Source organism: Falco cherrug, chromosome 3, assembly GCF_023634085.1.
Source record: "Falco cherrug isolate bFalChe1 chromosome 3, bFalChe1.pri, whole genome shotgun sequence".
In the NCBI taxonomy this organism is placed as follows: domain Eukaryota; kingdom Metazoa; phylum Chordata; class Aves; order Falconiformes; family Falconidae; genus Falco; species Falco cherrug.
This window is the reverse complement of record NC_073699.1, coordinates 102,156,834-102,170,454: the sequence shown is the minus strand read 5'-3', so window position 1 is coordinate 102,170,454 and position 13,621 is coordinate 102,156,834. Positions and strand designations below refer to the sequence as shown.

The 13,621-nt window shown below is 41.0% G+C and overlaps 1 protein-coding gene across 2 annotated transcripts in view; it reads left to right on the top strand.

Annotated features, from left to right (window-relative positions):
• KIAA0319 (KIAA0319 ortholog) overlaps window positions 1–13,621 on the top strand; it is a 59,364-nt gene that overhangs the window by 1,859 nt on the left and 43,884 nt on the right. For both annotated transcript variants that reach the window (XM_055706277.1, XM_055706275.1), the window contains exon 2: window positions 10,854–11,019. In XM_055706277.1, the coding sequence (XP_055562252.1) occupies window positions 10,971–11,019 (49 nt within the window). In that variant the 5' untranslated portion in view covers window positions 10,854–10,970. The remainder of the gene's footprint in view (window positions 1–10,853; window positions 11,020–13,621) is intronic.

Genomic DNA, 13,621 nt, shown 5'->3' with positions numbered 1-13,621 from the left:
TAATGAGCTACGTGGAGTGAAGTTTTGTTAACCTGAAGATGCTGTATTTTAATTCAGCTTTGCATACGGCTGACTTCTTGCTGTATTGGTTTTGGATGCTGTCTGAGCAGGCTGCAGGTTTCAGTGGCGTGGAGATGACAGAGTTTGCATGGTCAGGTTTCTGAGTCTGCTAGTGAAATCTCCATCAGGAATGCTTCAAAACCAGTTGATTCTCTCTCCTCCCCAGGTGCACAGGCATGGTATTGGTTTCAAGTAGGGAGTCCTTCAGGTTCTTTCCAGCTGTACCTTCTGTGATGTTGAAAAAGTAGCCTTGCTGTGGGCTTCTTCACATACTGGTTAGTTATATGGACTTTGCTTCTAGGCCTTTCCTTTAAGAAAGCATGTGGTGATGCTTTATGTTTGCTAGTAGTACCAAATGTATGTCCTTACTAGGAAATTGGCAATTAAAGGTGGGGTTGTGATCAAGTGCTGTATATCCAGCAGTCTCCAATTTCAACACTGTAGAGGAAGCACAGAACCACTGTAATGGATATTGTACCCATGGGGAGAAATCCTTCCTACTGTCAGGCAGTTAGCTTTCAATTTCTGTCACAAAGTGTCTTTCTGTACAATTTTATAATCTAATTTAACTGCAGATATAGTTGCTTTTCCATTTAAGTACCTAATCTTTTTCTGAATGGTGCCAGGGCATGACTGTTGAGTATTTTTCAGGGTGATCTGACTTTGAGCAGATAGGAATTCAGTCAATCCAGTTGGAAGTAATATGAATGCGGTTAGCCTAATGCTGATGAAGGGGCAGTTTAGTGGATTTTTCCTGTCCTGATGTGTTTTCCTTGATAAATCTGTCCTCTGTACAGTTTATCAGCTTATCTGCACAGTACAAGGAGTTCCACTGGTTAAATAATAGATGGATTTTAAAGAAGTAAAATGTGCTTAGTCAGTCATCTGAGGTGGGGCTCCAGGGTTTTGCATCTTAGGGGAGTGGCTGTGCATGGGCACATGTGCTTTATCTGTTTATAAAAAGCAAGTAGTTTTCTGAACAGGAGAGCTAATGAAGAAGATTGCGCTTAATTTGTGTCTCGAGGTCAAACAAGGATTTTTCCATTGTGTTTGCAGGTGCCTGTATGTTTTTTGCATGCAATTCCCCCTTTCCACAGACTGCACTGACAGGGTGACATGTGGGCTACCATTTTCAGTTACGGAAACTGGATGACATGCTTTGGGGTTGAGCCTGTAGAAGTTCATATTGCAATTTTGCCTTCTCTGGCTTGGCTGTTTTTATAGAAGTGATAGGAACTTAATTACATGCTGGCAATCTGTTCTTCTCTGGCTGAAATCAGGTGATGGTGTAAAAGGGTACTGTAAGTAAAAAAAAAAAAAAAAAAATCTATTTACACAGTGGTCAAGTAAGCTTTTTCTCTGCAGGAGACCAAGCTAACAATGGACATAAAACTTGGCATGGTTATGTGGGTGAAAAGACTTCCCCATCCTCCCCCTGCCCTTCCTTAGCCATGGAAATTTACTCATTTCTCTGCTCTTAAATCAACACACAAGATTTCAAGTCTATAAATGGATGTACAGCATCCAACTGCATTAAGAGTCTTTTCTTGGTGATAAAATAGCAAGACACAAATGGAGAGAGTGCTTATATACTTCACTTGCAAGATTTCGGCTTTTCTGGCTATCTGCTGTTATACCCATACCACCTTATGCAAGGTTTTTTTCTATAGTGTGTGTGATTGTATCTCGGGCAGTGACTATCTGCATGTTCAATATTCCAATCTCAAAAATGGTCAGTTAGCTTTGTTGACATAACTACTTGTATTGCTTGAGCCAGTCTCTGCCAATCAGTCAGTGAACAGCACTTGAAAGCTGTAATAAATTAGATGTACTTATATAACTTTTAATTCTGGCTTTATAACACCATAGTCTTTTTATACAAAAATATTACCTGAAATCCTAGCACATCCATTTGACTTTGTGTCAGACTGTTGTTTCTTCTGCTGTATGGTGTATTGTTAATTAGTGACGGTAATACTGATTGCCTGAAGTCCATAGACCAGAAAGTTTTGCTTTTCTCTGGAACCAACTTCACTTACAATGAACTTTTGCAGTAAAATTTTAATGTATTCATTCTGCATTGTCTTCCTCCACAATGTTTGCAGGGTAAGTACTATTGCCACTATAAAGTTAAAGTAAAATCTAGTAGTTGATTTAATTGCAGCAATTCAGATTGCACTGGGCAATAAATAACATAAAAGCTTTTGCTACCCTTTCTGTAGCTGGTATTGCTTTGGTTGAAGTTGTAAACTTTAGTTGTTTCAAGTCAACCTCATGTTTTACGTGGTAGCTACCCTCTACGTTGTGGAGATAGCAAGTGTCTGCGGTGTCCTTTGAACTGTGAACATGTCTGTGTTCAGCACTTCTGAGATCAGTGTCCAGGGTTCCTACATAGCATATTTACCAGCTTTCATCCTCCGGATCTGTAAAGATTAGCTTTGATACTTAGGTAGAGATCAAATTACAAGAAGAGTTGATTATTTTTAAGTATTAGTTATTGAATAGCAGTATTAACAATTGCAAGGCTTCATGTATTATAAATGAGATCTCCTAAATCCTGACACTGACTTAAAATTCATGCCTCATAAAGTTTTCCTTTAAAAAAACACACCCAAAACCCTGTATTTAAAGTCTTGATAGTCTGTGAAAGACAGCGAATCTCGTAGGTTCAGATTTATAGGGCTTTCTCTGCATTTATGAGAGAGAGTGTGGTTTGGTTTTTTTTCCTGCTGATGACTGAGGCTTTTTCAAGAATTACTGTAGTTTAGAAAACAGTACTTAAGGAAGAATTGTCAAAATCCTGAGAAATGCAGTACAAAGGTGCTTTGAATCAACTAATAGTTCCTTTTTATTTCTGAGGGTTTATCATTTTAGAAGAGAAAAACACTCATTTTCAACCCAGCACTATAGCAAATTTTTTATTGTAGTTTTAGTATGGTCATTTTTTACCTTGAACGAGTGCAAAATAGGTAAATTATTGTGTTCTGTGCACTTCTGTGATCCAGCTTAAACCATTTGTATCTGTCTTCTAACTCTCCTTATAATTTATGTGAGTTTCTCCAGAAGCATCAGCCCTCACCTGCAAATTGTAGTTCTGCTGCAAAAGGATGTCTTGGTCTCTAGTTGGAGCCCGCTGTGCAGAGCAGCTTGCTCTGTGTGTTGCTTTCTGTCATAATGGCACTTAGAAGTGGATTGAGACCACGCAAAGTTGTCACACAAGCCTTCAGTCAGCTGTTGGACAGCAACAACTTTAAGCTCTGCAAGTTTGGAAAATATTTGTACCATCTCTTCCATGTTATGTCTCCTTCCTCCAGGCAGTCTACTAAATCTTTTTTTTTTTTTTTTTTTTTCCCCATCCAAAGCTCAAAACTGTTGTTGTGTATACCTGATGGATAGATTTATTCTGTGGTCTGTTTTCCTGCTGTAAAAATAGCTAAATAGTGAGAGAAGATAGGTAGAGAAATTCTGCAATAACCTTCGTGGGAAGCTTAGGGACAGGTTAGATAACAATCCAGAGGAGGATGTAAGGATGCTTGTCTTGCTTCTGGGCCGTGGAAGGGACAAGATACAGTCTTGTTCCTTCAAGCTTTCCCTTTCCAGGTCTCACTTCATTTTCACTGCAGAGTACTTACTTGATGACAGCAGAGAGAATTGGTAAGTGAGGCCATCTTCCTGTGAAAATGGAAAACATATGGAAGCCAGAGTATGTTGTTTTAGAGGAACTGTCTGATAGTTTGCCTCTCTTCTGAGGTGAGATACTTCTGCATCCCTGGCCTGTCACTGGGGAGTGTGGGGCTCTCAGGTGTCTAAAGATCTCACTCTGTCCTGCTAACTCTTAGTAAGGGTAGTTTTAGATTAGTTGCTGCCCCCTCCCAGCTGGTCTGGCTGACCTCAGGGCTATAGAAATGTCTGTATTACAAATCAAGGAGTAACAATCCTGAATTATTCTGAACTTTGGAAATGTATTATTGTATGCCATAATATGATGTAAATCCTGACACCAATAATAGTGTTTTAATTTCTCAGCAGAGCAGTTCCACCATTCAGTTCAAATCTTTTTTTTTCTTCCCTGTAAGTAATCCTTGACACTACATACACCTGCTAACCTTTAGGATTTCCACTGTTTGCTCTCTCCACAGCAGTTGTAATGAAGGCTGCTTTGTAATCTTGTAGAATAGAATGATTCTTTTCATGAAGCACTATTGGTTTTGTTTTTATTTGTCTGGTTGGTGTCACTTAGCAGTTGACAGAGCTGGGATGTCAGTGGAGCTAGTGGAGCATGTAGTCCATTCGGGGCTAGTGGAAGGTGTCCCTCCCCGCTGCAGGCGGGTTGGAAGCAGATGATCTTCAAGGTCCCTTCCAACTAAAACCGTTCTACTTAACATGTAGCATGTTAATGTTAAATTAACATGTTACATGTTAAAGTAACATGGCAGGATGTTTTCAGCTATTCAGTTTGTTATCTGTCACCATTAACTTGCTGTTTGTGCCCTGAACTTGATTGAGGAAATTGATTTAGAGTTGGGATGTAATGCCAATCTAATGTCAGCCTTCAGCAAGACCTGTGGGAGCCCCTCTGAATAAAGCAGAGAGATGTTTGCAATTATAGCTATATCCTGTAGCTGCAATAACTTTTCATCAGTAGTCATGGTTTTGTTTTCAAGTATAGGTACCTACTGTTAGAAAATTTTTTGAGAGAGGAAGGTTACTGTGCACAGGTGATAAGCATTGATGAGACCGATGTCTTCCACATCTGCTGAAGGGCTTGAAAATTATCCCCTTTATTTAGATGCCTAACCTGTGGCTCTTTTGGTAGTATGTGTTTGTACAGTACCTGTTTAATGTTAGAACTCCTAGTGCCTGCACATGTCCTGTTTTTCTCTGTTATTAGGGACATATTAAAGTTATATTTTTCTTTCTTCTGCAGTATTAATGCTCAGCTGTTAACTAACTGGCTTGAGTATTAATGCAGGTGCAATAGCTGATGAAATAACTAATTTCATTTTTTCATGAGATTTCCTGAAGGATTGTCTTGTGTTTAATAGAAATATTGATGTGTGTGTATATATGTATACAGACACTTTCATTAAGTGTAGGACCACCAGATCGGTAATGTGTTCATTTACTCAGCCACCCTGCTTTTTAAGAGATGCTGTCAGCTGAAAAATAGGGGGGTTGCTTTAGCTGTGGCTTGACTGTCAGATGCTGTTTCAGTATTTCTTTTGGCATGTTGCCTAGCTCTGCTAAGGTCTGAAAGGGCAAGGAGGTGAGAAGCCCTTGCTTGCCTTTCCCACCGATGCAAGTGTGGCTGGGCCCAGCATTCAGGGCCATCGCTGTCCCAGAGGTTTCTGTTGTCTGGCATTGCTCTCTGCCTGATTTCATGGCACTACTTGTTCCTGCCTCTGATTCTGTTAGCGTGAAGGGGTTCGGCTACACCTTTTGTAGGGTGCCAGTGTACTGCCTGATGCTGTATTTGCTGTTTGGCAGCTCTAGGATTTGAATGTAATCCCAGATACAGGTAATTTGGTCCATACGCTTTTTTTACTGTTTGAGCCCTGCCCTGGCCTTATTATGTGTTCGAGGTAGCAACATAGTTCTGCTTGGCTGACCTCTTTCTCTCTCTAAGGGAGAAAATTGAGTCTGCATTGAAGTCCAGGTGAATAAAATGCAGAGTGAGATTTGGATTGGAGAAGACTGAGACAATAGAGGCAATTCCTTTTCCATGGAAAGCTGTTGTAATTCCTGTGTTACCTGCCAAAAGATGTTGTGGTCCTGACCAGCAACTGCAGATGTTTAAAACTTTGTGAAGTTGAAATGCTTGTATTGGGAGATCAGTTCAGAATTCCCCTTCTATTGGCTAGAGCGCTGCCAAAGCTGCCAGCTGCAGCAGAAAAAATCCATTGCTTTCAGAGTAAGGCAATATGAGTGTAACATAGTTACTGTACCTGCCTATATAATTCTCAAGGCTGCCATATCTCACCTAGGTAAGAGTGCCAAGACATTCCAAAGTCATTACCAGCAGTGCTGTCTGCTCATATTGTTACAAAAATAATGGGCTTTTTGATATCAGTGAAGGATAGAGATTCAGCTAGAAAATTAATCTTGTGGCCTTAGTTATTTTTAACTGCTGAAATCTTAAGGCTGGCTGCCTTCTTAAATTTTAATGTCTCTTGCGTTTGTGATGAAAGTTGCACTTGTGGGGGATAGTACCAGGGGGAAGATAGGAGCATTGCACGTGTACACTGCAGCAGTGTTTACTATCTTAACTGCTTAAGAAAGCATGCAGGTTTTGGTAGCTGTGTTCTCATCTGTGGATCAGAAACTATGCACTGAATTGTGACCGTGTATGAGCTTGATCCTAACATTAGGAAATGCAAGCCAATTTTGCAGTGAATGCAAGCTCTTCTATTATGTGGAAATTAAACATTAATAGATGCGTAGCCACAAAAAAGCATGGGAGGACACAGTGCTGGTTTTGTGCATTCACTGTATCCTCATATGGTATGTTCCGTAAGGATTCAATCAAGAGCATGCAGTCCAAAGTCTGGCATTTTGTAACTTGGGTAACATATTTTTCTTAATATAAATTTAAAACAAAACACCACCACAACTGTTTATCACAGCTGTTTGCTACAACTACTTGTGTTTCTGAACTCAGGACAAGTAATGCTTCAAAAATCTGGATCATTTGCATTGTCAGTGGTTTTATTCATGTTGCTGGAAGTAATCACGTGGATTTCTCATTCAACTGTTCTGTAGGATATGGAAGCTGCTACTTGTTTCATTTTAGCAGCAGTGAGATAGCAAATATGGCCTTGCAGAGGAAAAAGACCTATAAAAACAACAAAATTATTTTTCTGCCTTTAACTGCAGTTAGTTGTGACCTCCTGATGTTCTGATACTGAGCCTGATGTGTTTTTCCTTGGACCAGATGTCTAAGAGAGAGTTTCAATCCTTTAGCCCATTTGCCTGCTTCTGGGAATGAATGAAGGTTACAGCAAACGCACAATATCTCAGAAACCTTGTGTTTCAGTGATGAGCTCTTCTGCAAATCAATTTTTGATGGCTAACAACTTTTCCAAATCTAGGCAGATATCCATAGAATCAGGAAAAAGGCTGCATGTGGAATTAACGGTCTCACTATATCATCTTCTCTTCTCCTCAGTCTGCTGAGATACATGGAGTTTTTGCATTAATAGGTTGTAAATACTTACTCAGTTGTCTATCCTATCTATGTTCCTCTGTTCTCATTCTCAAAAGCAACAGAAACACTCCAAAAACTGTTGGAAGGTAGAGTTTATACAAATTGTATGTTCTGTACAGCTCTGTGGTTTAGTTTAAATGTTCTGAAGTACAACACTAAATAAAAATAATCACTTTGAGCAATGTGTTAGAATAAATGAGCAGATGCTAAGCATGGGCAGGCATATGCTAGTGGGTTCAGCTGGAAAGGCTTAAGAAATCTGTTTTCACTGGAGATCACTGCCTGCATAGCTGAGAGCCGGGATAGATTCACCAGGGGAAAGTTATGCTCGACCAACCTCTTAGTCATTTCATTATAGAAATCTGGCTTGGTAGATGAGGGGAGAACAGTGGATGTTGCCTGCCTTGACTTCAGTAAGGCTTTTGACACTGTCCCATAACATCATTGTAGAGAAGCTGTTGAAGTATGGGCTGGAATAAGCAAGACAGTGAAGTGGATTGAAAACTGGCTGAATGGCTGTGCCTGGAGCATGATGGTTGGTGGCACAAAGTCTAGTTGGAGGCCAGTAACTAGAGGTGTACCCCAGGGGTCAATACTAGGTCCATCTTCAGTACTGGTTAACATCTTCATTAATGATCTGGATGATGGGACAAAACTGTACCCTCAGCAAGTTTGCTGATGACACGAAACTGGGAGGAGTGGTGAGTGGAGGGCAGAGGGTTGTGCTGCTATCCAGAGTGACCTCGACAGGCTGGAGAGATGGGCTGTCAGGAACCTCATGAAGTTCAGCAAGTGGATGTGCCCATGGGGGAGATCAGCTCCGTTGGGATCACCCAGCTGTAAATAAGATTGTCAGAAAAGGACCTAGGGGTCCTGGTGGACACCAGGTTGACTGTGAGCCAGCACTGTGCCCTTGCCACAAAGAAAGCTGATGATATCCTGGGCTGTGTTAGGATGAACATTGCTAGCAGGTCAAGGGAGGTGATCTTTCCTCTCTACTCAGCATGGTGAGGCCACACCTTGAGTACTGTGCCCAATGCTGCGTTCCCCAGTACAGGACTAATATGGAGCTATGGGAGGGAGTCTACTGAAGATGACTAAGGGACTGGAGCATCTCTCCTATGAGGAAAGGCTAAGAGAGCTGGGGCTGTTCAGCCTGAAGAAAGCTTGGGGGGAACCCTTCAGTGTTTACAAGTGCCTGGAGGGAGGATGTAAAGAAGATTGAGCCAGGTGGAGCCCAGTGACAGGTCAGCAGGCAACACAAACTGAAACATAGGAGGCTCCCCCTGAACATTCGGGAAACACTTTCTTACTGTGAGGGTGAGCACTTACTGGCACAGGTTGTCCAGGGAGGTTGTGGAGCCTCCATCCTTGGAGATAGTGGGATCTGTCAGAATGTGGTCCTTGGCAGCCTGCTCCAGGCTGCCCTGCTTGAGTGGGAGTGGAGACAAGGTGACCTCCAGAAGTCCCTTCCAAACTCAGCAATTCTGTGGATTGATTGTGTGAGTCTGTGTAATCCATTGTAGCGCAAAATGGAACAATTCTCTGTGCATCACCCTTACAGTGAAATAAAGAGGATGCTCCACAGTGTGGGACCTTCAGGACTGACTTAAACACTTTCCCTCGTATGCTCAAGTGCTCATTTCTGTTCAGTTGTTGATGATACTGTACCCTGACACTGCTCAGGGCTCAGCTGTTTCAGTGCCTGCCTTCCAAGTGGGACATTTGGAATGACATGGCTTAAAGTTTTGAAGAATTCTGGGGCTTTTTGTCTGTTACAGAACCAAGTAACTTTATAATTGATGGAAGGACAGAAGAGCAATTGGGAAATGCAAGACAGTAAAAAAAGGCCCTGTTGCTGAAGCGTGCTATCTTGGAGCATCCGGACAACCTGTTGCTCCTTCTGAAGTGTGCAGCCTTGCTAAATGAGTCCTGTTCGCCGCAGAGAAACACAGCTATGTGTGTTCTGTCAGGAGCTGCTTCCTGAGAGAATATCTAGCTGCAGATATCAAAACAAGGTTATACTAGAAGCAGCGTAGTGTCTGGTGCATTTTGGTGGTGGTTTTGTGTTCTTGGGGTTTTTTTGTGACAGTTCAGTTATTCCTTGTGATCAGAGATAGTTTTTCTAATTGTGCAACATGTGAGGGAATTGGGAGACCAGCTTACTCTTCAGTGTTCTGGCTGCTTTGCAGCTGCCTTAGGAGGGGGACTTGTTGATGTTGGATAGAAAAAAGGTCACAAAAGTGAAGCTGTATTTTAAATCAAATATCAGGCATTTGGAAAGTTAATAATACAATCTTTCCTGGTTTAGTGGGGAGCTTGCCCCAAGTCTTACATTTTTGTACTTGGGAGTTGTTCCTAAATCTAAGGGGTTTCCTTCCCCTTCCCCTAGTGACGTTCTGTGGTCATTTTGTTTATGTCTTGAGCAGAATTAGTGTTTGTGCCACAGACCTGAGGAGAAGTTGTCAGAGTCCAGTACTCTCTGATGGGGTTCTTTTAGATATTCCATGTGTGGAGGATGTGATGTTTAATATCAAATTTTTTTTAATTTCAGGTACTTGATGTGACAGCGGATTTCTGGTTTAGAACAATACAAAATATACTGAAATCACAATGTAAATGTACATTACGCTTGGCAAAATACAGCAGTGGCAGTATACAGTTCAATCACAGTACTGATGTGATTCTCATTACCGGTCTTAAATTTTCCAAATAAGACAGCCTAAGCAACAAATAGGTCTACTGAGGAGTGAGTAGTTCAGGGGAGAAAAGCAAGATGGTCTTTCATCGTATAAAATTATGTGTGGTAAGGAACCGGCCAAAAGCAGCCAGTTAGCAGCATTTCTATCATATGTAGATCCAGGCAACTGAAATATGAAAGTCATTACCTTTACCAAGTCATGTAATGAACGTCAAAGGGAATTTACTGGGATATTTTGCCTTGAGAATGGCTGTTCTTTGGCAAAAGCACTGCCTGTGTTCTCATTTACAGAAGTGGTTATTTGGTCAAGCATCTACTTAAGTTCTTAAGATCCTTGGGGGGAGCAGGGGTGGGCGGGGGGTGAGGGAATTGTGAGTTTGGCTGAACTGCCTTTTTTTGTTGCTTAGGCTGCTTTATGTGGCAAATTTAGTGTCCTGTCAAGGAATATCTCCTTAGAAGTTTTGGAGAAGTGTCTGCTTGTGTTACCTTGATAGCTGGGAGAGAACAGCTTGAGGGCTGCCTCAAGAGCTGACTTAGTACTGCATGGATTTTAACATGGATGATACTGTCTGTGATTCCTCAGGTAAGGGTACCTGCTAGTCAGAGCAAAACCAGGTCTGGGTAACTGCAGACAGAATATTTGTGGGTTTTGAGGTACAGGAGCCCAAGCATGAAAATCTTCCTAGCACATTTTCTCATCTTCAGAGAATGAGATTTCCAGGTAAGTAGTTTGTTCTCGATCTTCAGCTTGCCTGATCTGCTACGTCATCCATCAAGAAGTCAGGAAATAATAATAAAGACTGCATTTAACTTATCTATTGGCTCTTACTGTGACATTCCAATTAATGCTCACATCTGACCTATTTTTTCCTATGCTGTCTGTTGCAGTGCTTCATGGCCACAGCAGGGTACTAAACGATAATAGAGGAAACCGACATTAAGACATACGGCTTAAATCCACACGGCTGGTTAGAAAAGCAGTTGTCACTGCCTTCCTGGTGCAGCATGGCATTTGGACTTGGTGTTCTCTGCCTGTTACTGTGGGCAATAACAGGTAGGAGTTTACTACTTGTGTGTCTTGAGTCACATGGAATGAGTGAGACATGCTCCTGGAGTGTGTATACAGGTGCAAATGAAATATGAATAAGGCATGAGCTGGGAAATCTCGTGACTCCTCAGTGCAAAAAGTTCTTGTAAGGTACAGCTTTGTAACTGGCGGTTGATTGCAATGCAGGGAGGCAGTTGTGAGTAGCTGGAGCCAATCTCAGTAGGGCTGTTTCAGGAGAGATGCATGGGGCAAGAAGGGGTAGTGGGAGGGTTCAGAGTTCTCCTTTCTCTTGCAGGACAGCAGTTAAAGAATGACATGTTGTTTGTGTTCTAAGCTACATTTTTCCTTAAGTATTATAGAATGATTTATGAGAAGCATAAATGCATTTGTTTATCTCTCACCTCATGATCAGATTTACAGACATGTATTTCTTTTCGAAGACCACAGGGAAGTTCTGTAAGATTCTGCTTCAGCTGCACATATAGGTAAATTATTTCCATAATCAGATGAAGAATGATAGTAATTCTTAATACTGCCCCCATGTCACAGGAAGACTTAATCTGGCAAAGGCAGTTTCGACAGGGTGCCTACAGAACAATATATGCAAAGATGAGGTTTATTTCTTTAAAAGCCAGTGTTTGAATTCTGGCTGTTGAGATACTGGCAGAGTCTATATTGGCAAGAATTGGGAAAATAATCCTCGGTAATCTGGTTTTCATCTCCTGTGGTATAAACAGGTATGGCTGTTTCATGAGAGAGAGCCTTTATAATGTGCTAAGAATTAAACTGACTACTGAATTTGGAAATGTTGGGTGATGGGGGGGATAGCTAGATCACCCTGAGGATCTCATCATGCTAAGTTTTTTGAAGGGAACATGGAGCTGATGGTTTTATTGCTGTAGTAAACAATAAATATGCCTTCTGTAAATAAATAAAATGCTGTCCTATGGCATAATGAGTACCAGCTATAGGGTCTATGCCCTATCTTTAAAAAAACCAAACCACAGCCACTTCAATAAAAGGTAATAATGTGCAGTAAATACTGAATTTTGGCTGTAGACCATGTCAAAATTTTGTGCTTTTTATAATGCTGGTAATTGTTAGCAGGCTAGAATATCCTCCATGTGCATATAAAAAGTCTTGTTTTCATTCTTTAATTGCAATTTTGCTAAGTTCTCTTGATTTATCTGAAAACATGACCATTATACTCAGGTGCTGGCTGTATTCCAAGCCTCTCACTGTGTCTCAGGTACCAGCAATAATGTTTAGGGGCTAATACTTTCCAGTGTCAGATATTATTTTAGTAAAGATTTTAGTATTTATTTCCATCTTGAGTATTTACAGTATTTTCTGTCCAATTAATATTACCCCTTACCTAAAATGGAAGGTACTTGCTGGTTCCAGGATATGTTTGCTGAAATAAATCAGCAATGGATGCTCACCTTTAAGTCAGAAGGACTTATTTTTAGTGCAAGCTTTAAGGTGAACTGGCTCAGGCTCAGAATTTTCTGGATGTTCATTTAGCAATTTTTCCTCTGCATATGAGCTTGTGCTTTTTTAGCATCGAAACCTGTGTATGCAGCTCCCAATTTCTCCATGTAGGTGTTCTTTGTAATGCCAGTCTCATTTCACTGGCTTATATCCATTCATTGATGAAATCAGCTTGTATGGAAACAGATTTAAATTATTCTGGCCGTTAATAAAATCAATAGTTTTTAAGCTAATGCATCCAAGTTTTTGTTTTTGGTTTTTTTCCTATGAGAGATATAGAAGACTTTGCTTTCCACCACAGAAACAAGGGTTTATTTTGCAACTCGGAATACACCTTGAAATCCATTCAGTCTAGCTCTCATCTTTATCAGGCATATTCTAATCTGGCATTTGAGGCAGAACTTGCAGATACTGCTATTGAAATGCATTTCTGCACATATAATAGCATTCTCATGGCTGATTCTCAGTTTTCTCGTACTGTGTGTTCATACTGTAGTGCTTTGTTCTGAGACTAGCCACTCCAACAAAGGCACAAAGATGGATTAGTGGGTAATTGCAGTCACAGGTGTTGTGCAGTCTAGTCTCCATGCAGCCCAGCTGTAGATTACATGACCTCCCAGAGTCTTTGCTGCACATCGCTAGTATACTTTTCTTTGCTCTAGGGGAGTGTTTTTCTAAATACATTACAAGCCATCAATTTTCAACACATTTCATTATTGCTGGTCTTGGACTTTGAAGAACAAGATGAATACTGTTTTCTTCCCATGTATTTAATGCATGAAAGTTCATGGAGTGTCAAAGGATGCCTTAAAACGTAGTATGCCTCTGAAATGCCAGTTAGAATGCACTGTGACCCCAGGTTAGCAGTTCTTCTCGCTTGTACTGCCATGGCTAGATGTTCTAGTAATGTGTTCTGATTCACACAGATCTTTCCAGAGAGACAAGATGGTGAAGTGCCTGATTATGATCTCTGAGATTATAGTGAGTTATGCAGTATGTCAGGTTAGTTTACATTGTCCATGTCTGTTAGAAGTGGTCTGGTGTTTCCTGGTGGAGGGATGTAATGGCTGCACCTATGCATCGACCCTTCTAGCCTCCAACTGCAAATATCCTGTGT